Below are 25,569 nucleotides of genomic sequence, written 5' to 3' on the forward strand. Positions count from 1 at the left end.
GAAGAGTTTGGAATGTCGTTCATTCATCCAGTTCAGCTTGCCTGTGGTTGGTATCCAGTTAGCTAGTCAGGTAAGTTATTGTCAGGTCATAATTAAAATTACCATTCATTTTATTAAGGCAGAAATATGCTAATATGCTTCATTAAATAAAAGTTTAAAACAACCCATAACAGCAGTAAATGTAATTTAATGTGAAGTTCATCAACAAGCGTAAATACCCTATGCTGAAGCAGCAACAGACAACACAGATACAAGGCTAACACTCTATCTATCTATCTATCTATCTATCTATCTATCTATCTATCTATCTATCTATCTATCTATCTATCTATCTATCTATCTATCTATCTATCTATCTATCTATCTATCTATCTATCTATCTATCTATCTATCTATCTATCTATCTATCTATCTATCTATCTATCTATCTATCTATCTATCTAAAACAACTTAGTGAGTCTTTAGTTTGCAGTGCGACAGATCCAGCCCACTTCCAGGTTTCTTCTTCACTCACCTCTATTCACTCTCTTCACTTATACACCATTTAGTCATTAGCTATTAATAATCTTTGGCTCTTGGGGTTCCGGGGGCTTTCCGTACCTGCCTCTGGCTTCTGATGGGTGGAGCTGCAGCGTTTTGCCCTCATTGGTAAGTACGTTCCATGACACAGACACAAACATGACACAGAAACAAACGCCCACTCAATCACAACTCAACAAAATTGTTGGTGTGCGTAACATGCTTTGTTAGTTTTGTTTTTCACACACAAATTTATTTTTGCAAGTATTGATAGTATTTTTTTATATGTTAAAGTGATGAAGTATCTGATTAATAGACTTGTGCTCTTTCCCCTTTTTTTTTTTTTTTTTTGCTCCCTTTCTCTCTCCCTTTTCTTCTCTTTATTTTCCTCTTCTTCAGCCTGTCAGCTCTGGCTGTTACATAGTATGTGGAAAAATAACTCAGATAAATAAAATAAAGGGTTAAAACATCAACAAGAAGAGCCTATTGAGAACCTATAGAGCTCATCTTGAAATAGCAAATATGTTTGGCGCAACAACGCATTCAGATCACAGTTCTGCTTGCAAGATCTACCAGACATGACAGGCTAAAAAAAAAAAAAAAAAAAAAAAAAAAAAAAAAAAAAAAAAAATCTTTGGCTCTTTCCCATTGTGTGCCGTTTTCCTTGTCATGTCTGCCTCCCCTTACCCCCAGCTAGTTGTGGCAGATGACTGCCCCTCCCTGAGCCTGGTTCTGCCAAAGATTTCTTCCTGTTAAAAGGGAATTTTTCCTTCCCACTGCCACCAAGTGATTGCCCACAGGGGGTCATCTGAGTGTTTGGTTTTTCTCTCTAATATTGTAGGGTCTTTACCCTACAAGACAGCCTGGGTCTTCTAGGTCTTTCTCTGTCTTCTTCAGGCTTCTGTGGGGCGTTGTTGCGGCTTCTCGCCCTCATTATTAAGTATGTTTCATAACAAACACACAATACACAGATGCCAAAATCTTTCTGATTCAGTCAGCACTTACTTGTGCACAACACAGCATGCAGACCATAATTTTGCCTGCTTAAGCTACTGCCACTGGTTAAAATCATCCTGTTGCTTTCAGTCGATGGTCAGAAATGTATTTTGTTCATCACCTTCTGTGGGCGTGATGAGGAGTATTGAAAAGAAATAATTAATCCGAGGGTGGATTTTCATTTGATTGTTGCTATGAGAGTGGGAGATTCATCCAGTGTGTGAGATCATCTTTGCTGTTGACGGATAATAACTCTGACAGCCTGGGGGAAGTAATGATTGGTGGTGGGAGTGAATCCTGATCTGCAGAATCTTCATCACCTTCTTACTCTGAGTGATGAGCTCTTGCTTCAGTGCAACATTTTCAAGTTAAATTTGATACAGTTTTGGTCATTTCCAAACAGAGATTTCTATTTCTGTTTGCCTTTGTTATTCACTGAAACAGTCTGAGCTCAGTTTCTTCCAGCACAGAATATGAAAGTGTTTCCTGTTTAGAGCTGACCGTTTTTTGTTCTGTATTCTAATTGAATGAAAAATTTCCCATTTAAATCTTCATAAAATTACACCAACCCCTCGATTAATGCTTTGTTCATCTTTCCAGTTTTCAACTAAGTGCTCTAATTATAGAGACAGAATAAAGATGTGGGCTGATGATAATGAGGCCTTCTAACAGCTCAGAAACCCTGTCATTTGAAAAATAAAGTTTTAACAGGACTCTGTGCAGTCCTGTGAAAAACCGAGAATAACCTTACTAATTCCACAGGAAATAAGAGGGTAAGTAGCACCAAATGCTCCTAATCAAATGCACTTGATTAATTGAGCAAGTGTGACCACCTCTGTAAAAGCACAAGTTTTGAAAGTTTTTGGAAGTTTGGCAGAAGTTTGGTCTTGAGCTTTCAAGTGTGTGTTAATACAATGCCACAGTTTACCCAGGAGTGGATGTCCCAGCAAACACACCCCCAGGTCAGAGCATGTAATGCTCAGAGAAATGCCAAAAAACCCAAACCATGTCTCAGACTCTACAGACCTCAGTTAGCATTTTAAATGTCAAAATTCATGACAGAATAATTAGAAAACGAGTGAACAAGCATGACTTGTTTGGAAGGGTTGCCAGGGGAAAGCCTATTCTCGCTAAAAGAACATGGCAGCACAGCTTAGGCTTGTGAAATTGCATCTGAACGAACTACAAGACTTCAGGAACAATGTCCTTCGGACAGACATGATCAAAGTAGAGATGTTTGGCTACAATGTATAGTACCAAACACGCCAAGCATATCATGTAATTCTACAAGCTAATGAATCATGAGGTATATGTACATGTATAATTTTTCATGACTGCATCTTTCGTTTTCACGAGTTTATGCTGATGAAGTTCAATTTAAAGTCTCTAAGTTGTTGCTGATCAGAAATTTGCATTTGTGCTTTCTAGATTAGAGTTATACAACAAATGTCACAAATAAATGAATAAACTATGAACAGAAAACATGACAATTGAAATAAAGTGTAATTATACACAAAGTCCTAATTTCTCACCATATTTTTGATGTTATCTATTTATTACTTGCTCTGGAAACACCAACATTCATTTCTGATAATGTATCCCTGACCCCATTATTGGCATTTGATTGATAATTTGTATCTACACAGGTGATATTTGAAAGTATGCCCTGTATGAATACTGGGTTGGTGGTTGAGTTTGTTCCTAACCTTTGACCAGAAGGTCTACATCTGTCCATTTCACTTCATATCCACCGCTGCGAACACTGCAGATGTCGCTGCTTTTGCCACAGAGGTGGGGTTTGTTCAGAGTGAAGCTGATGTTTCTATTGTTCAGAGCATCTTGACATCGTGGTCTGGCTTCTGTAAAACTGGTAAGAGCAATATAGCATCCTCAACTGCACCAAAGAGTAAAACAGTTAAATATGGAATATTAAACATTAGGCCTCGCTCTTCTAAGTCCCTGTTACTAAATGATTTAATAATTGATCAACATATAGATTTATTCTGTATTACAGAGCAGGATGAATATGTTAGATTAGTCAGCACCCCTGAACCATTCTTCCTGTCAGAATTCTTTAAGCACAGGTTGAGGAGGAGGAGTAGCAGCAATCTTCAAAATGTAAATGAGCCCACCCACCACTTTAACCACACTCCAGATCTTGTCCTGACATATAGCATAGAAACTGAACATTTAACCCTTAAAAACTTTTAAATTTACAATAATGGACTACACTGCAGCACCAAGGTGTTGTGGTGGTTAGCACTGTTGCCTCACAGCAACAAAGACATGCAGTTAGTAGGGTTAAGTCTGTCTGGGAGAAACCCGGAGTACCCGGACAAAACAGCACGCAAACTCCACACAGAAAGACCCTGGCAGATTTGAACCCAGCCCTTCTAGCTGTGAGGCAGCAGTGCTGACCACCATGCTAACCTGGCTGTCGAGGTTTAGGGCAATCTCCAAACTGTTGAAAGAGTAGTTTGCAAGTACAAACTGTGTACTTTGTACTGAGAAGTGCTCACTGAAAGAATAAACTCCAGGCCAAAGCTATGGTTTGCCCAGCTCCCTGACATTAATGGGTGAGGTTGACAGATAACATAAATTCATGATGCAGCACATTATTATTTAAATAGTGAAATAATTAAATATTTTTAAAATAAAAGTGATAGTTTAATCAATTAACTATTATAAATTTAAGGAATTATGCATTTACTACATTAATAAATCATATATTTATTTATTTCAAATTTTAAACATTTAATGACACAATGTTTATTATTTATTTCATTTTGGCACTTTTAGCCCTCCATACTCATCGGGTCAAAACTGACAAGATCCGTGAGTACATCTGTGTTTAAAAAAATGTGGTAAGACATAGATCGAAGCAAGGCTGAAACGACTGGAGTATTCCCAGGATCAATGTAAAATCAATAACTGTGAAATGGAATTCATTTGGTCCCATCAGTGGCCGTCCAGACACACTGAATAATCGAGAAAGACGGGTTTGAGTCAAGGAGGTCACTCTAACTGAGCTTCAAGTCTTCTGTAAAGATAAGAGAACCGGCCATCAGAACAATTTTTTTACTATATAAGGTGCTGCTAATTTACCATGATATGAATATGCTACGAAAATGTTTGTGGACAAGATTTTCCCATAATGTTTGCAATAACGCAATGAGGAAAACAATGTTTTTGCCAGAGAAAAGATAGAGAAAAAGGATCCTCTTTGTTTGAAACTAATTTCAGGTGGGAGTGGCCCCCTTTAGCCACAGCACTGGTGCAGATATTGCCATGGTCCAAAATGAACCATGTCCAAAATAAGTTGTGCACTTCTGTCTGTTTGTTTCAGGTGATAAAATGCTGATTTAGTTTCTGCACAGATGTAGCTGCTGAGGTTTTGTCAAAGACTGACTCCGGCTTTGAGCTCATTATATGCTGCACAAAGTTATTCTTTTCTGGTTTATGAGACCTTTTTCATCCTAAAGAGATATTAGACTGGTCACATTTTACTGGAAAACTCGACAATCATTATGCTCATTAGGAGAGGTCAGCTGCTAAACTTGTCCCTCTTTGAAGGGTGAAGCTGCTTTCAGTTGCAGCATTGCACACAGATGGAAACAGCTTCAGCTCTACTCTCTATGTGCCTTTGATAGACGGGTGTCTCTACTTAACTTTATTTTTTCTCTGTTATTCTAAAGCCAGTAAAACACTAACCTGTGTTAGTGTGAAATAAAGCTGCCTTCCCTTTAAATATAAAAACCCATTCTGTAAATATTTCACTTTTAACCTGCTGACATTATTTGCTTGCTTTTTTCAAAAACTTGGAATCTCAGAGGATTTCATTTACGCCAAGAAAATGTGTCATTCTTATGTGTACTGCACATAAGAATGACAAATACCACAAATGGATTCATCTTCAGGGGAAAAAATGTTTCAAACCAATAAGAGGGTCATATTCAGACTCATATTATAGCTCAGTTTTTTTCCACAAATTTTCACCAGATGTGAATGCAGCAGGTGAGAAAGAACAGGAGATTATTGATGTGATGAATCTCACCGGACGGTTTCTAAAATCTAATCACAGACTGAAGCTGTTTGAAAGTAAAGAGTGGCCGAACTCAATAATAAAGTCCCCACTGAGTATGCGTTACGTGTCTGTATTTCCTTTACTGCTTGCTCTTTGTGCTACTGCACCACTGTATTATAACAGACTTTATTCACTTCCTGTATTATTGCAGGTGGTAATAAGGCAGCAGCAGCTCTGACTGATGCAACACTGATCTGATCTGAGCTCCGGTGATTTTCTGTGACATTAATCTCAGAAATCACCAACAGATGGCAGCAGCCACTGTGATGTGTTTTTCATGCTGTTTAAAAAAAAAAAATGCTATCTCAGTAGTAAAATGTAGTAAAAAAAAAACTTTTTTGTACCAGTTCCCACTTCATAACAACTGTACAGAGGGTGAATTCAGTTTTTGTGACTCACAGCTTAAATTTGATCAAGGCTTACAGTTTTAAATAACTAGGGGTGGGCTCCTTTGAAGTACCACGGGGTGCCGGCCAGGCTGCTAGCTGACTCTGAATCTTCACCTCATTGCTGGTTCAACTCACGGACCTGGACCTCTCTCCCTTGCAGTGCTGTTGGTGCAGAGCTCACATGCTGAATGGCATGGAAGACCTTTGCACTGCAGTTTTGATGAGTAGAATTCTAGTATTTTATTCGTCTCTCACTTTAGTGGGTATCAGTTTTATGAGTTGCACTTTATGGATGCAGTTTATGGATACAGCTTCAGTGCTGTTTTGCATCTTTTTGTGTCAGTTTTGTCTTTGTGTAGTGATTTTACATCTCTTTTCAGCAGTTTTGCATCCCTCTGTAATCTCTCTCTGATTAAGTATTCTGTTACATTCTGTTAAGACAGTTTGTTGAGATGACACCAGTTTTAACACGGAGTTAAAAACGTCAGATCATTCTTTGGTTTTAGACGTGATACACCGGCAGGGAGGAAAATCTATTTATTGCACTGAGCTCTTCCAGTTAATGTGAAAGCTGTTTGAAGTGCTGATCTTCACACAGTCAAACCTTCACTGACCTATGAGGCATCAGGCTCACTCAGGTTAACTGACAGATCAGAGAGCAGCTTTGTGTTCAGATGACTGCTAAACTGTGCTGCTCTAAAAGCGTTTTTGATCTGAACACGATGACGCAAAAACACCCTCCGCTCTCTTCCTCCACTGAGAATTAAACATGTGTCAGTGTGCTGTTGTTTGAACTTCGTGTTCAAAGCAAATGAAAGAATTTGGAGGTGATGTTTCCCAAAACTATGTGTTCACCAACGAACCTCGTCTTCTTCTGTCAGTGCGAAGTTGCATCAAAGCTCTATGAGCTGAACCTGATTATTAGAAGCAAATATCAGTCCTGTTTCTTCCACCTTACTAACGGTCAACTCACTATTAAAAAAGATTTTAAATATTACAATAAATAGTTTGTTTTTTGTTATACACCAAGTTAACTACTTTATGAGATTCTTACACTCCCCTCCGAAAGTATTGGAACCGTGAGGCCAATCTCTTTATTTTTGCTGTAGACTGAAGACATTTGAGTTTGACATAAAAATCAATGAGACAAAAGATCAACATCTCAGCTTTTATTTCCATGTATTTACATCTGGATCTGATATACAGTTCAGAAGATAGCACCTTTTTTCTGAAGCCACCCATCTTTCTTGTGAGCAAAAGTATTGGAACATTTGACTGATGGTGTGTTTTGTTGCCCAGGTGTTACACTGATTAATCAAGCAATACATAGCTACGCTCAGTTTCAGATTTGGGTTTTGCCTTTGCAGTCTGTGCATTTATAGTTACAGGAGTAACCAACATGAAAACCAGACAGCTGTCTGTGGGTGAAAAACAAGCAACGGTTTGGAACATCCTGAAGAAGAAAGTCATCACTGCTGGACTAAGTAACAGATGCTGTTCAGGTAGAACAAAAAAAACAACAGCAGTTGATGACAGAAACATTGTAACTGCTGTAAAGAAAGACCCTAATATAACTGTTAGTGACATCAGCTACAACCTCCAGAGGGCAGAAGTGAAGGGATCACAATCTACTGTTTGCAGAAGACTTCATGAACTAAAGTACAGAGGCTTCACCAGAAGATGCAAACCACTAATTAGCAAGAAGAACAGGAAGGCCAGGCTGGAATTTACCAACAAGTGCAGAGACAAGCCTGAGAAAGTTTTATGGACTGATGAGACAAAGATGAGCCTTTACCAATGTGATGGAAAGGCTAAAGTTTGGAGCAAGAAAGGATCTGCTCATGATCCCAAACAAAGCTCATCTGTGAAACACAGTGGAGGTAATGTTATGGCTTGGGCTTCTTCTGGGATGCATTCATTAATCTTCATTGATGATGCCACGGATGATGGCAGCGGTACAATGAACTCAGAAGTCTGCAGAAACATTTTGTCTGTCAATTTAAAGAAAGATGCAACCAAACGGATTGGGAGATCCTTCATCATGCAGCAAGATAATGACCCAAAACACACACTGCTAAAACTACAAAGGAGTTCATCAAGAAAACCAGGAGCAGTGCCTAAAAGGCAAATTCCAGATGAACCTGCTCATGAAGAAAGCCACATACAGTATGGGAGAGAGAGAGAGAAAAAAAAGCAGCAGGAGGAAGTTAAACACGCTAATTTCAGATGAACTGTAACAAAAGGGGTTCAGGGTTAGGTCAGGTCAGAGGCCCATTCTCCATATATGGATTTATGTGTTAGCCAGGTCAAAACTGCGTCTTTTGCTTCTCTAAAGCACTTTTTGGACTGACTGTCACAGCAACACAACCATAAAGTCTACTCTGGAGCAGATCTATTCAGTGTCAACAAGATTAAGTCCCCAACAGAGACAAAGGACAACAGGAAGTACAATAACAGAAGGTACACAAGAAAAAAGAATTACCAAAATAAAACAGCAAGTGATAATGAGGGACACAAGACCAACAGAGGGAGGCAGAGACAATGACAAGGACAACACTATGAAACACCAGGAGGAAGATCAACAGGAACCAGAAAACATTTACAACATGTTTGTTTGTTATTTAGATATACTGTAAATAAAATGCTCCTTTGAATGGACCAAATCACTGAAAATCACTGGTTTAAATCATAACAGAAGGAAGTTAACAAACCCACTTACAGCCACGCTAGACCAGCCTGACTTTGAGCTGCTAAACACGTGTCAGGCCTGCAACTGGAAATCAGCTGAAGGAGGATGAATGATGGCTGTAAGGCTGCTGAGGCTGGATTAAGTAAATGAAGGCTGGGTAAACATGACCGTTGCTGCAGTCTGAGTACTGAAGATGGTCACATTGCAGGTAATTACTGTACAGGCCCAGGTCAGAGAGGGCACCTAAAAGTAACTACAAGTTACGAGTGAACAAGCATACTATATACATCCAGAGTAGCAGCAGCACGACAATGGGTGAAGCTTCTGAACCAAAACAGAAGATTTTATCTCCAAAAAAACCCCGATTTAAAAAAAAGTCTTGATATTACACATCCGCATATCTAGATGTCCACACATTCACATCAGGATGAATTTAGGAAAACATGTCTAAAATGTTTATATGTCTAATTCAACGCTGTCATTTTTATCCTGCAGGGACGTCACTCGATTCAGTAAAAACATTTCAGGTCTGGTTGAAATCTGTCATTTCCATCCAGATGGTGAAAGCTTCTCATTCAGCTCCCCCTTTGCTTGCTAAAAACTCTCATTACTAGGCTTCATTTTATGCTGTCAATCTTTCTATTCAAATGATGGAAATTACATTTTCTTCCTTTCCATTTTCCAGACTGAAATCAAACGGGGCAAGCAGTCAGCAGAAACCACACAGGCATCGACTCTCATCTCCAGCATTTACGGTCACTGCTGTATGTGATGGGAGTATGTGCAAGATGAAGCAATGAACACACACAACAGAACACTGTTAAAAGTTACATTTGGAGTGTATTTATTTGTATCATCATAATAATAATAATACTACTAATAATAATAACCAGTATGCAGTGTAGCATCACTTAGTCCAGCTGATTTAAGAATGTACTGCAGAAAATAATCAGTTATAAAAATATCTTTCTTCACATGTCCACAGAGTCTTGGCAGCTTTTAAAACCTTAACTTTATTGCCCATCCCTCTTCCAAAAAGTCAAACATGAACAGCACGGTCAAAAAAAAGCCGACCTCTGAGGAAATAAATGAGGACATGCTCCCCCCGCCCCTGCAAAGTTGACAGTAGAAGCTTTGAGCAGCTGGGATATCATGTGTTACATTATTTGAAATGTAAAGTGAGGTTTAAAAACAAAGTGGTGTCATGTGGTATCAGAGCCTGAGGTTAATTGCCTACACGCTGCCTGAGTTTTAGAATGTGACCAATTTGTGAGGAAGTAAAATCTCTAAAGTAAAAAAAAAAAAAAAAAAAAAAAAAAAAGTTTTTAGATTGGCTGAAAATTATTTTAAGTTCTGGTGTTTTGTGTTTTTTTCTTTTTGTGGCTATTTTTGTCTTATTTTATTTTATTTGGAGTATCATATTTGACGTTCTTTTATCTGCTGAATGGCTTATAATTGTGAGACTGATTCATTTAAATTATGCTTCTCCTTTGTAAAATATTTAATAATGTCCAGTAATATTATCATGACCACTCTACTTGCATTGTCTTTTTAAAAATATTTGCCATATTGTAATGTATTATTAAAGTATTATGATTACATAGGTACTTAAAACATGAAGTTGTATTGGTTTCATTTACTTTATATAATTGCCCAAAGATTTTCAGGGGCTTTTTTTAGCCTTTATTATGATAGAACAGTGGAGAGGAAAGCTGGGAGGGTTAGGGTTAGGCCTCTGCAATAGCCTTACAGCATAAGGGTTGTCTGCTCTACCCAGTGAGTTATACTGGCACAGAGATCAATGTTTTAATAACATTTCAAATACTTTGTATGGATTGCACCAAACTGGATAGAAACAATGCTATATCGTCTTCATATAAGATAAACCAGTGTGCAGGGTTTCCCAACTTAATTGCATACTGTAGCCTTGGTGACATCCATGTTCATGTGGAAATAGATCAGAAAATTATATCTTCAGTCAGACTTCAGCTGAGGCCAAGCCAAAATTCAACCTAAATGGATCTAAAACATTCTGCAGGGTGGAGTGTGGATTAGTGTGAATCAAGGCTTTGTTCATTTGCCCACAGTTCTGGAGAATCTGGGCTTGAACCTGGACCAAAAAAATCAAGTCCGAAGGAGAGGAGGGGATAAAAGTTGGACCGCTACATCGAGTCCTTTATTGTCTACGTGGGTCTCATACAGCGTACGCTCTGAGTTGCTGTTTTAATGTGCACATGAGCTGCTATGATTAAAGTGAACCCAAAGCTGTTTTTTTTTTTTCATCAAAAATCTTTATCCGCCTGCCCAAGCATTTTTGCTGTTACAGTTAAAGCATGAGCATTGAAACATTTAGCTTTAACAAAGCTACTGCAATAACCATTGGTGAATTACAATTATTTTATAGACAAGTCTCCTGTTTTCAGTGGTTCAGACATAACTGAGCCTTAAAGCCTGGACAGATTTGGGCTGTTCTGTTATTTCTTTAAAATATGCAGCTGTCGCTGTTAACCTAAAATGGTCAAAGGCGATCACAATGAAAATGAAACAGGCCAACCTTAGGCTGCAAGTACAAAACAAATCCATTGGAGAGTGGGCAAATCAATAGTTTGATACATCAGACAGAAGGAATTCACCGGTGAGCTTTCCAACACAAAAACACCTGATAAAACAAGGTGGCTGATCTTCAGTGGTTAAGAAAAATCAATTCAGCCTGTTCAGGAGATACGGATAATATTATCCAATTGTAAAATAAATAGAAACTGTCATAACCATAAGGTGCAAAACATTAATAAACCTCAAGAACAGAAAGGCCAGAAAAAATATTACTTAAATGTAACTAATGTAGTAAAATTTAGTCTTGGAATATTTCAGTTCTATATGGCTGCTGACAGGCTCTATACTCTGCATTTTCAAATAAAATTAACTCAGAAAGGGTTGAAGGTCTCGGACCACAATGACTATGAAATATTTCCAGAAAAAGAATATCCTGTATTGTCCTCGGAAGAATTCAGAAAGAGTTTGGAGCACACCCAAACAAAGCATTAGCTGTTTAAAATCAGTAGAAACTGAAGCATTTTGTCCAATTTCAGCCAGAATGAGACAATAAATCAGTGTCAAATCACAAAAAGTATTATGTTTTGTGACTTGTCATAATTGTTCACTGTTGCAAGTCTTGTTTCACAACAGTCTCCATGTTCTCCCTGTCATCTGTAATGCATTTCAAATACATTTAAATGGATGATATTCCTGTACAGACTAAGTCATTTGTCCATGTTTATTGAAGTATTGCTATATCATAAGGTAAAAATGTGATGGCGACAGAAAACATTTGACATGTATGTCAAAACTTGATATTTTTTTTCAATCATGTGTAAGTGTAACTTTTTTCTTGTCCAAGCTGTCTAGAAATTTTCTTTCAAAGTGTAAATTAAAGTATAACATAATAATATATATATATTTATATAAACTGATCTCTTTTTGATTAAATGAGGCCTCTTTCTGTAAAAAATTTGCGGAATAGGGAATATGAACAGTGTTCAATATATGTGGAAAACAAATACATAAACCCAGTGGTGTTCTTCAGTGGCAACCAATCATTTCGAGTTAATGTGATTATGATGCAGTAGAGGAAAAACTGATACCCAGAGGGGCTGAAATAATAATCTGATCATCAGCTGCAGTGGAAAAACACACAGAAAGAAGAAAAGAGTCACCACAGGGAGAAAAAGAAATCAACAAAACACTGAAGAAAAATTACATTTATCCGGGGGAAGCATTCGTCTTGTGGATCCTCTGCTAGCTTCTGGTCCAAGTTCAATAACAGTGTGACACACTCACACAGTAACAGCGTGAGGAACAGTGGCTAGGATGGAAATAAGGCTCTCTCGCTCTTTCTTGCAGCTTTATCACTTTTGTGTACTGAAAAAACTTGCATCTTTTATTATTAAATTAAATGATTAAGGACAATGAACCCATTTTTGTTTGACCAAAAAATTTCCCTACACATATCCTGATCCATTCAGAAAATTTTTCATTTGTCATATACATTCAAAGCGTGCTCTCATTATTTATTTAAATTAATTTTTTTAAGAAGGATTTTTTCTGATGTGTTGCTACATCTGTGGCAGGATGAGTTCCAGCTGATGTACAGAAGCCAAAAAAAAGTCAAAGTTGTGAAAGCAAATCAAAATACTTTGCATGTCAGTAATGCCACAGTAAAAATCTAAAAAATTAAAATTAAAATGACTTTTTAAATAAAATTTGAAAGCAATATGAGTGTGTTTTTCAAATCAAAAATTAAGACAGCCCTTAAAAAATAAAACAACAAAAAAAAAACACTTTAGAAACTCAAAAAGTATAAACCAAAATGCATAATTTAAACTCAAAATGGAAAATTAAGCCAAATTATAGAAACAAGTAGGAAAGGACCACTTTTTGAAATAAAATTCGTACTTTTAAAAAAAATGAACTCTAACACTGAGCTATCATCGCGGACACGCTTGCACAAATGCACTTTGCATTACAGTAATCAAGCGACAGTTTGTCCTATCGGAAAAACCCAAATGGTTTCTGAAAGCTGAGAAATTGCACTTCACAGCCAACATGTGGTTATTAGGCTAATTCCACTGCACTGTTGCAGAAACACATCGTCTCAGTGACAACACGCTCGGTGTTAAAGGGTTAAGCCGGGGTCTAATGAGTCAAAATTATGACCTCTGATGAATTTAAACCAAAACTGCTACTTACAATACAGAGATAATACCCATGCAGAAAGTGAACAAACTTGGCTTTTCTTTATTTTTTTGTTAGATCACGCTAACTCGTAATCCATTATTTTTCAGTTCTTTAGCAGAATAATCAGGAGATGATAAGTAAGTAACCTATGATGTCAAAAAAGTAACAAAAAAAAAAAAAATTGTAAATGACAAATTATAAGCATTTCAGTGTTTTATCATGCTAATTTTGTAACCATTTTCCTGGCAGAAATGGGCTTCCATACAATATATAACGCAGAGGCGATGAATCCACAAATTTCCATGTAGGTGTGCAGATGTGTTGTACATGTGTTGATTCTGTTAAATAAACGTCTTTTGTGCTTTTTAAATAGATCCTTAGAAATATTTTATCACCATGAACTTCAGTTAAACCATGATGACAAATTCTTTTAGGATAGAAAATGCTTTGTAGTTTAAAATTTTCTTTAATATTTTTTATAGATTCAATAAAAATCTTGAAACCCAAAACAAAAATTCAGTTAAAACCCCCACACCTGTTAAAACCAACAAAATAAAAACAGATGGTTAAGAGCTGAGAGGTGTAAACACCCTCTCCTCCCCCAACACCATTTTTATACTATCATATGAACAATATAGGATTTGATTTTACAGGTTTTTCTTCTTTCATTTGTTCAAAATCTTTAGATAATTTTGTAGTTTAAGGTAACTGATGGTCTCAGGTAGCAAAGTCTTCGGCTCCTTCAGGAAACTCTTATTTTGGAATACTAAAATGGTTTCGAAACACCAACGCTGGAATCCCGTTGGATTAGGGATGAAAACTGTCCAACACAAGTAGCATATCGTTAGGTGACGATTGTTCTTTTAGTTAAGTACTTAAATAAATCAGATGTCCTGTCCTGTCCTGTATCCAGAGTCAGTTTCCTTGTCCATGGCTTCTTTGTTGGTGCCTTTTTTTAAAAAATGCCATTCAACATGGCTTACGTTTGCTCAAAATCCAATATTTTCATCTCCAAGAAAAGAAAAAGAAAGAAACTGTTTCTCTGCATAATCAAACCGGAGGATGTTTTATGTTCACTCCAGTCATTAAGACAGAAAGATGTTTGATTCTTTGCTTCTGTGACAAAGGCTGGCAGCCCCTGGCCCAGCCAACTTTCCCTCTGTGAATCTGAAGGCACTTGATGGCAGATGCTGACCTCTCCTCCTCGGACTGCCACAGACAGACAGATGTCAAAGTAGGCTCTGAAACTACTTTGTTTTTAAAATGCCATTTGCTTGGTCCACCCGCCCTCCAAAAAAAATAAAAAATTATATATATATATATATATATATATATAAAAGAGAGAGAGAGAGACAACTATTTGCCGGTCCATCTCACAGTACAGTACTGCTGATGTGCTCAGGGGGAGAATGGATTAATGGGAACGTGGAAAATGAGTGGAACAGGTGGGACAGGGAGGAAGGTTGACATTCAAGCTGCGACTTTCCTCTCTTCTAACACTGATCTTGGTGCCTGAAAGTTTAAAGAGCTTCACTGTAGAAAACTGGATCTCAGACTGGAAACAGAGACATAAAGCTGCATATGGTTGATGGCAGACTCTGTCTATCCACATGAAAACTCCAGGGCAGGAGGCATTCAGGGGCAGTACTAAGCTGTAGGTTACCTGTGTTTTGCAAGCTCTCAGGGCTTGTGTAAAAACAGAACAACAGACTGTGATGTTGGCAGTGAAGACTGAATAAAGTATCTGTTCTGTGGTTGACTGAAGAGTAGCTATTCCTACTTTTAAGGTACATTTTGCAATTACTCTGCTAATTTTAAGGAAAACTCCACACATATAACCACGGGCAGCATTTTAGTGGATGTGGGTCATTTTAGCGGGTGTGTTGCAATGTGTTTAGATGCGTGCTTTAACTTTAGTTATTTCTTTTTAGCTACCACTATTAAGATGTTTTCCCTTTTCCTAGATTGCCACTTTCAGTAATGTGCTTTTAACGACTTTCCTGCACATTAACTCTCAAATGCAATATTCCTATTATATACCTATCAACAGAAGAGCACATATAATCATACTGTTGCTGTATAGAAACATTTATAAAATATCACAGTCATTTAAAGATGCCAGAGCTGTATTTATCCCCTCTCAGGCCCGAATGATGCATTTCATATTTCTACTGTCTTGCACAGAGCTGCTATATGTTATAGATGGATGCATATCACATCCAACTCACGTATCATCAATCATAAATCACAGTCACAGACTTGTGGCGACTGTAGCCAAGTTAATGCACAAATGTTTTGCAGCTGAGTGGATGGACAACTGATCCAGGACAAACTGAAGCCTTTCAGAGTGTGTTATTTGTTGGTTACTCCACAGTGTCGTGGTTAAAATGACCTCACATGTGAAAGATCCCTGATTCAAGAGCAGGAGGAAACACATTCCTGGTAAGGTTGTGTCAGGAAGGGCGTCTGATGTTAAATAAATACACCTCTGTCAAATCAAATATTAGGACTGGTTGGCTCGAGGCTTTATGAATAAAATTGAATTGAATTTGCTGTGGAGAACCCTTGTTAATAAGGGAGCAGCCAAAAGAAGGTTTTTTTTAATCTGCCTTTTTGGTTACTCTTTCTTCTTCTGCACACGTGCTCGCTGGAGCTGAATGCCAACATTTTCCAGGAGTGCTTCTCAGAGCTTCTGGCTTCACATGTCTGACATTTGTGCTGGAAAACTACTTATGTTTATAATGTTGGACTGGCACTAATAACCAGGGCCTGCTGGCAGGATGGGGACATGATTCAGAGTTTGAACTGCCTATAAAATTACCATCATGCAGAATGTTACCTGTCATATGGATCCATGGTTAAATTCATAAAAGTGCCAAAAATAAAGATTCAATCGGACTCATATAAATGTTAGTGTAATTTTGATGCTCTGGTTCTGCTTTGAAATTATCTAATAAATGACACTAAAACTAATTCCTTTTCCTCATCAGCAGCCACACATACAGCTTCATCTGCAGAGCATCAAAAGCCCCCAATAAGAAAAAAAAAGCTGCTTTGAAATAAAGCTGTAATAAAAACAAAAGCTACACCTGTAATAAAGGCGACCTGAGGAATGTCTTTGGGGAATAAAAGGCCCCCCCTACTGCGTCTGCATGGAAGACACATAAGAAAACCACAGAAAAATAAAGCGTGTAGCTCATCTAAGTTGAACAAAACAAAGAAAGTCCAGCAGTCGACAGGAAGATAAACAAACGACCCTCGAGCAGCAGATCACATCATTCCCTGTATAATTTAATTCTAAATAAAGCTGTCTTATATACAAATGCATGCTTTTAATGGTACAAATAGAGAAATATGGTGTGTATCCAGACAGTATTGCTGTTGTTTAAAGGTGGATTTTTAAAAAATTCTCTTCTAATGGAGCTGCAGCAGGCTAGCAGTTTCCCCCTGCTTCCAGTCTCTAAGCTCAGCTCAGCTAATATCTGTCTAAAACAGATTACTGTGAAGTGAGAGAGAAGAAGAGGAGCTCATTGAAATAAAACTGATACTTTAAACCTCAGCTCTCATTTTTCCAAATCATCATATGACCTCTTGCATTAGCCATCTTGGCTCTGCCTATATCTTTGGTAGTAGAGGGATGAAGGGGGGTTAAATGCTGGGAATGATGGAAGAGGAATAGGTGGGCAAAGAGTCAAAGGTTGAGATGTCCAAGAGAGAGGGAGGGGTCACCTCTGCTGGCCAATCAGAGCCAGAATCAGAGTGACGCAGAGCTGCCATATATGTGGCGATGAGGGTGGAGCAAGTGACCTCAGATCTGTGCAGAAAAAAGAGAGAAAGAAACAGAGCACACGTGGATGAATGACAGGAGGAAATGCTGTGGCAGCAACATTTAAATCACATTTAAAATCAAACTGAACATTTAAACTGTGTGAACTAAGCGGCAGCTGCAGGATCTTTGTGCGAAAGCATGTTACACGCGCCACGTTACATCAGAAATCTAAGAAAATCATTTAAAGATGTAACAGATTCAAAATGTGGACTTTTAATCCAGCTTGCTTCATGTTCTTTTGTCCATTTTCTGTCCAATTTGGTTAAACTTAGCTTAAATTCAAAAAGGAGGGTGAAGCTTGAAGCATATTAATCAACTGAACCACTAAAAGTCGTGAAGATATTGAAAAAAAAAGTTTTTGGTGTGTTTTCCCTGGAAAATTAAGGATGAATTAGAGTTTTTAAGTGGCCGCTAATAACATAAATAAAAGTTTCACAAAAATAAAAAAGGGGTATGTGCTCACAACTCTTTATGAGAGTAAACTAATAAAGAAAGTGTTTAGCATTTCGACGCTGTAATCATACTCACTGTTGGGAGGGGGGTCTTTACATTCTCCCTCCTCAATGGTGACATCATCGATAGCAATATCTCCCTCAATACCAGAGCCTCGGACTCCCTCTATCACCATCTGCAGAGACACAGAGTGAAAGGAAGCCTGGGGTGTGTTTTGTGAGGAAGTAACTGTAGGTGAGCCTTCTAGAAAACTGGGCGTTTATAGTACAGTGGGTAGATACTGCTCGCAGTATGCGCCATGTGGTCAGGGCCCTATTCCAGGATAACAACTCTGAGTTTGTTAACCCTGAGATGAGGAAAACTCCAGATTTTATGTTCTAGAAAGACTTAAACTCTGAGTGAGTTAGTGAGGTAACAGACTGTCAGTTCTGAATCATTTACTCTGTCAGTGTTTAAATAAAACTCATCTGTGTAAAGAAGCACCTTATACGGCATGTCTCATTCACACAAGCACTTACATACATCTAAAGGCTTTCTATCTAACATTCACACACAACACCAACACAAGGTTCATTATCTTGCCCAAGGACACTTTGACACGCAGACTGGAGCAGCCAGGGATCAAATCACCAAACCTTCTGAGACCTTACGAGACCTTTACCTCCTGAGCCACAGCCACCCTGTGCAGTTGGTGTTGCTTGTGACAGAGCAGGGATGGTCTCTAAGAAAGTCGTATGGTCTATAGTAAGCTGGGTGTTGTCATGTTGGTGTGGTCTGTACCTGAAAGGCTGTGGTTGGGTGGATGTTGACCTTGCCTTGACGCCAGCGGTCTCCTTGGTTACCAGTGAGGCTCCAGACCAAGGTATCTGTCACCGACTGACCCTTCTGACGCAGGAAAATGTTCAGAGCACCTGCAAGACATCAAGCAGCACTGTTTAAGGTCATTTTAATTCATCACATGTTGTACTTGAGGCGTGTGGTTTTCTACTTCACTCTCACCTATGTGTTTCCCATACATGTGATAATAGAAAGCAAAGCAGTAGGTGGGGTTGTTGCTGACAGACGAGGAGGAGCTCTTGGAGTTCATGTTGAATGTTGGGGACAGCAGTCGGGCCATGTCGCCCTCCAGCCTTGGCCTCGACGTCTCTATGTACATGTAGAAACCTGACAGATCACAACAACACAGGCCGGGTCAGAGGTCAGGTCGAGGGCTTAGAATGATTGATGATTGAATGATCATCGCGCGAATGGATGCCCTGGTACTTCGGTGCGCTCTGTTTTGTTTGTTTTTGTGCGTTATTTCTGTGTCTGGACACTCTTCTGGGTATTCTTACACCAGAGAAGAGCTTTTCAACATTAGGTCCACAACACCTTCGGATTTATTTCCTGTTTTTGTCGCATCTGCGGCGGATTTATTACACACTCTGGCCCAGAAAGTGAGACGCCGAAAGAGAGGGAAGCGCGCTGGTGTCCTTGTGAGGCTAAGGAGACGTGGATTACGCACAGCCTTACCTGGGATTTTCCTCTCCAACGTGCGTTCACTTAGGAACAAAATGGACGAACTGACACTGATGAGGAGCATGAATAGAGACTTTTCCATATCCTGTGTGTTATGCTTCACGGAGTCATGGCTGTGTGAGGAGATACCGGACTGCGCGCTCCAGTTGGAGGGATTTCATCTCCTCCGCGCAGACCGGCAAGCTGCGCTTTCCGGCAAGGCTACAGGTGGAGGAGTCTGCTTCTACATAAACAGTGGCTGGTGTACGGATGTGACAGAGATTGCTAAGCACTGCTCTCCCTCACTGGAATATCTTTTCATTCACTGTAAACCGTTCTACTCTCCGCGGGAGTTCGCTTCATTCATACTGGCTGCTGTTTACATCCCGCCGGACGCGGACGTGCACGAGGCCCAGTGCGCGCTCACAGAGCAGATTCTGTGCATGGAGCGGACATACCCGGACTCTCTTATCATCGTACTTGGGGACTTTAATAAAGCCAGCCTGAGACAGGAACTTCCCAAATATAAACAATATATCACATGTCCGACCAGAGAGGAGAAGACACTAGACCACTGCTACAGCACGATAAGCGGGGCTTATCACGCAGTGCCCCGCGCTGCACTCGGCCTCTCTGACCACGACATGATCCACCTGATCCCCGCGTACAGACAGAGGCTGAAGCTCTCAAAACCTGTGGTGAGGACAACAAAGCAGTGGACCCGTGAGGCTGTGGAGGAGCTCCGCACATGCTTCGAAACTACAGACTGGGACTCAATGAGGGCTGCCTGTGACAGTCTGGATGACTACACGGACACTGTAACCTCGTATATCCACTTCTGCGAGGACAGCATTGTGCCATCACGCACCAGGGTGAGTTATAACAGTGACAAACCCTGGTTTACTCCCAAACTGAAGCAGCCGTGGATAGAGAAGAGGGAGGCTTTTAAAAGTGGGGACAAAGACTGCTACAAAGAGGCCAAGTACAGGTTTAGCAAGGAAGTGGCCACTGCTAGATCACATCACTCTGAGAATATACAGCAGCAGATCTCAGAGAACGACGCGGCCTCTGTATGGAAAAGCTTTAGGCAGATTACCAACTACAAGCCTAAAACCCCCCACGCCACAGACGACCTACAAACTGCAAATAGACTGAACGAGTTCTATTGTCGTTTTGATGGTCAGTTCAGCAGCCTTCACACCTCCACCAGTCCCAACTACAATACAGCCAACACAAATATTCACCCCCCAACCTCCCCCACTCCCCACACCTCAGAGAAGCCCACATCATCAAGGACTCCCACCCCAGAGTCCCCCTCCTCCCCCACCCCCACAGTCTTTTGTATTCAGGAGGACCAGGTGCTAAAGCAGTTCAGGAGTGTCAAAGCTCGCAAAGCTCCAGGTCCAGATGGTGTCTCACCTGCCACACTGAGACACTGTGCTAACGAGCTTGCCCCATTGTTCACGAACATCTTCAACTCCTCACTGGAGGCTTGCCACGTGCCTGTCTGCTTTAAAACCGCTACCATTGTTCCTGTCCCCAAGAAGCCAAGGATCACTGGACTAAATGACTACAGACCTGTGGCACTGACTTCTGTGGTCATGAAGTCATTTGAGCGTCTGGTGCTGTCCCACCTCAAGTCCCTCACAGCCCCCCTTCTGGACCCCCTGCAGTTTGCCTACAGAGCCAACAGGTCTGTGGACGACGCCATCAACCTGACTCTGCACTTCATCCTACAGCATCTGGACTCCCAGGGAACCTACGGCAGGATCCTGTTTGTGGACTTCAGCTCTGCCTTCAACACCATCATCCCTGATCTCCTCCAAGACAAGCTGTCCCAGATGAACGTGCCAGATCCCATCTGCAGGTGGATCATTGACTTCCTGATGAACAGGAAGCAGCACGTGAGGCTGGGGAAGAATGTCTCGGACTCCCGGACCATCAGCACTGGCACTCCTCAGGGCTGTGTCCTCTGTCCTCTGCTCTTCTCCCTGTATACCAACTGCTGCACCTCTGACCACCAGTCTGTCAAGCTTATTAAGTTTGCAGACGACATGACTCTCATCGGACTCATCTCAGACGGGGACGAGTCGGCCTACAGGATGGAGGTCAAACGTCTGGTGTCCTGGTGCAGCCACAATAACCTGGTACTGAACGCCCAGAAGACAGTGGAGATTATAGTGGACTTTAGGAAGCACACAGCCCCTCTACCCTCCATCATCCTGACTGACACCCCCATCACCACAGTGGACTCTTTTCGCTTCCTGGGAACTACCATCACCCAGGACCTCAAGTGGGAGCCCACCATCACCTCTGTCATCAAAAAGGCCCAGCAGAGGATGTACTTCCTGCGGCAGTTGAAGAAATTCAACTTGCCAGCAAGGACCATGGTGCAGTTCTATACTGCCATCATTGAGTCCATCCTTACCTCCTCCATCACTGTGTGGTACACTGGAGCCACCACTAGGGACAAACAGAGACTACAGCGCGTTGTGCACTCTGCTGAGAAGGTGATTGGCTGTAACCTCCCATCTCTCCAGGACCTGTACACCTCCAGGACACTGGGGCGTGCAGGTCGGATCACAGCCGACCACTCTCACCCTGGGCACAGACTTTTTGACCCTCTCCCCTCAGGCAGGAGGCTACGGTCCATACGGACCAGAACCTCCCGCCATAAGAACAGTTTCTTCCCCTCTGCTGTTGGACTCATGAACAATAACCCTAAGACTGTTACCACCACCCTCCACAAACGCTGATGACCCTATGTCTATGCACCTGTCTGATTGCACTGATGTACATATTAGTGGAATATAGTCTACATTCTTCTATCTTTTAATTAGTCTCTGCACTGTATATTTTGTAATTTTGTAATATTGTGCTATAGTTATAGCTCTAATATCTCTGTATATTTGCAATTTGTATACTTGTATATTGTCTTATAGTTTTTATACTTATTTGTTTTTTTTTTTCTGTAAGCACGAAGTACCGCAGCAATTTCCTAATGCTGTGAACCTGTTCACCCATATGGCAATAAAAACCTTCTGATTCTGATTCTGATTCTGATTCTGATTAAAACTCTTACACTAAACGGACTGCTTCTTATATAGCGCTTTTCTACTCGAGCACTCAAAGTGCTTTAAACAGCTCGTCTCATTCCTCTTCTGGAAGAATCATTTGAATAATACAAAAATAAAGAAACAGCAGTTAAAGAAAATTAGTGCCGAAGGGCAAAACTCTCCAGGGAATTGCCTTTGACCTCTGCAGCTGTACAGGGAATTGAACCTATAACCTTGCCGTGCCTTCCTTCCCATTGATCTGCATGGGTTTGTCCTTGAGGCAGGAACTGTAAAAACTAATGTCACAGTCCTGCAAAGTGCTGCAGGAACAGCAGTGCAAGCAAATCCACCTCGAGCTCATCCAGCACGGAAACAATCCGAACAAATTAAACTGTACACGAGTGTGGAGACGCACGGCCGTGTTTACAGAGTTTACCCCGAGGCTCGTTTTAATGAGATTCTTCTGCAGAGTGAGATCTTCCAAAGGAAACGAGCCACAGAAAAGGAAGAGATTTTCTTGGAGAAAACGAAAAGGAGATAAACAACAAACAGCCGCTGTCACATGTCAGCTGAAATGCCTGCAGTTATTTTAACCTTTGTTTACTCTGGGATTAAACTCTGAGCACACATGAGCTATTTTTATTTTTCCATGTTGTACTGTTAATCCACTTTAGGCTGCCAACTTTTGCCAGGAACGTTTTATTTAAACCTTTCAAATCTGAGCGAGCAGGATGTGAGTACCTAATGCATGTAAATCTAAATGTTTACAACAAATTTTATTGTACTTGTGAGCAGAAAGGAGGACAAAACCACTCGCTGCTGATAAAGCTTCTTGAAGTGTATACACAGTGGGATCCAAAAGTCTAGGACCACTAGTTAAGATACTTCTATTTTGTATTCATTATAAGTTTAATAAAACATGTTTCATTACAAATGAAAATATGAGCTTGATATTTTGTGAAATCTCTGGATAACTCTAAACTGTTTGTCCACATAAATGTTTAGAGGAGTTGGAGGAACACAACAAGCCTGTGGAGGCATTGGTGCAGGCTCAAAACTTTTGCCCAGTACTGTGTATTGTATTGTATTCATTAAGCTACATACCATTCTACTGATGTCAAGCTATTTGTTATGTTTGCTGTATAACTTAATTTATTGTGATTTAACTTTTAATAACTGTTGTAACAAAAGAATTTCCCAAATCAGGACTAAATCAAGTGTTTATTTTCCTATTTTAGATTACCTTAAAAATATAAATGAATAGCAAATTCATAAGCCCATGTGTATCCACTCCATATGAAATTATTAAGTTAGTTGTGTCAGATATTTGACTTAATTTAGAATATTTGACTTTTAAAGTCACTTTTATTCAATACTGAATTTATATCTCATAATTTTGAGTTTTATTCTCCTGATTAGTCATTTAGCTCTATGGGGAGTTTCATCATTTCCAGTCCGGGTGTTTTACATGCAAATTGTTTTCAGGGGTTTCATGCTTCTTTTTATAACAAAGGTTAACAGCTGTGACTTGTTTTCATTTCATTTATGAGTCAAACTAAGATATTATTTGAAAACTGTAATTTTATACATGAAGCTGATAGTGTTTTGATTTCATGTTACAATCAACTGGAATAGGCTCCGATCCCCCAGCAACCCTGCATTAAATAAGTGGAAGAAAATGGATGGATCAATCAAACGGTCCTATTTGAAACAAGTATCTTATTTCTCTGTGCCACAGAGCTTTATTGTTTTCTAAAAACTATTTAAACACACTGGCTGACATGTTCTTTTATCATTAAGAAAACACACACTGTAGTTCATTTTGATTTAGCCTCACACACACTGTTCAGCTGCCTCAACTTACTACATCACCAGATGTGGAGTAATCCAACACTGAGAACAGTCTGTCAGCAAATGCACTCTTCCCCACTAAAGTGAGCAGCTGTTTCAGGACATTACAATCCACAAATCTATATTTCTAAAGACTTATGAGGAGCTCTGGGTTTGGGATTTCCCTGCTTCTCCAGCTCTTTGGATTTTCTGCAAGTGTATTTTTCTCTCAGTGATGTTGTCCCTCTACCTCAGGGTAGAGTCTGATGTCCAGGTGTTGACAACCAATCACATTACATTAGTTAGCTTCTTCCCTCCTGAAGCAGCTTTGGCAATGACAGGTTGTGACTTACAGTCCGTATTTTTGCTGTGTTGCTTTTTCTCTGCCAACAAATTGCTACAGGACACAAGTGTTCAGGTTTGGAGATCGCCAGCACATTTATCGAGATTCACAGGTGACTTTGACAGCAAGGCTTCCTTATAAACACCTCCAGCTCTCCCAGCTGGTAATACAATATGACTAAAGTGCTCTCCCAGTTATGTGGTGTGACAACAAAATAATCTCTGGCTGGCAAAATTTCAATGAGGCTCTAAATGTATGAACTGCAGTGCTGTTACCAGGGAGAAGATGTGGTGGAGAGTGAACATACAAAACTCTGAACTCAGAGTGTCACTTCAGGTGAGATTTGGAAGCAATGGCAAGAAAACAAAACAAAACAAACCTGATACCTGAATTCAATATGCTTACATAAATTTAAAAAAAAAAAAAGGAGTGGGGGCTGGGCACAAACAGGTCAGATCCAAACAGATCAGAAACCAGCAAACCAACCAACCCAAAGTGGCCAAATACCCCAAAGCTCTATGTCCACTCAAAATACATGGTTTTCTCCTCTGTGACTGATCTGTTTGAAGGATCCAGCAGATGAGCATAGGGTGACCAAAGAGTGGAGAAAAGTGCACATGGGTAGGCTAAATCTTATGCATAAGGTGCAATTTGAAAGTGATAGGAGACTGCAAGGTAGGGGAGAATGTAAGTAGACAGCATCAGATGGTAGTCTGTAGGATGGTTTTGGACATCAAGAAGAGAAAGTGAGTGAAGGCAGAGGCAAGGATTAAATGGTGGAAGTTAGAGGAGGAAGAATGTTGCACAGATTTCAGGAAGGAGTTGAGACAGGCTCCGGGTGGTAGGGAAGAGTTACCAGATGATTGGGAAAGTACAGCTGTAGTGGTGAAGGAAATTGCCAAAAAGATATTTTGTGTATCCTCTAGAAGAGGACAAGGAGACTTGATGGTCAAATGAGGAAGTAGAGAAAGTATTCAAAGGAAGAAGCTAGCAAAGGAAAAGCGGGATAGTTGGGAAGATGAAGAAAGTAGGCAGGAGTACTGGGAGGCTAGACATACAGCAAAGAGAGAGGTGGCAAAGGCCTTGAACTTGTTGAACAGGTGGTGTGATGAAGGATTATCACTGGATTTGGATTTTAACGTTTTGACTG

The 25,569-nt window shown here is 40.0% G+C and overlaps 1 protein-coding gene across 2 annotated transcripts in view; it reads right to left on the bottom strand.

The window, feature by feature from the left end:
- Positions 1-11,774: 11,774 nt before the first annotated feature.
- The window catches only part of mdga2a (MAM domain containing glycosylphosphatidylinositol anchor 2a), a 153,893-nt gene continuing 140,098 nt past the window's right edge, over positions 11,775-25,569 (bottom strand). Inside the window, exons 14-18 of one of the 2 annotated variants that reach the window (XM_030719301.1) lie at positions 18,693-18,857; positions 18,474-18,604; positions 17,769-17,868; positions 17,141-17,225; positions 11,775-12,351 (exon numbers count right to left, since the gene is read on the bottom strand). In XM_030719301.1, the coding sequence (XP_030575161.1) occupies positions 12,348-12,351; positions 17,141-17,225; positions 17,769-17,868; positions 18,474-18,604; positions 18,693-18,857 (485 nt within the window). In that variant the 3' untranslated portion in view covers positions 11,775-12,347. Of the gene's footprint in view, positions 12,352-16,546; positions 17,226-17,768; positions 17,869-18,473; positions 18,605-18,692; positions 18,858-25,569 lie in introns of those variants that run through there. The other variant, XM_030719302.1, reaches the window with a different exon arrangement.

Source organism: Archocentrus centrarchus, chromosome 22, assembly GCF_007364275.1.
Source record: "Archocentrus centrarchus isolate MPI-CPG fArcCen1 chromosome 22, fArcCen1, whole genome shotgun sequence".
NCBI classification, from domain to species: domain Eukaryota; kingdom Metazoa; phylum Chordata; class Actinopteri; order Cichliformes; family Cichlidae; genus Archocentrus; species Archocentrus centrarchus.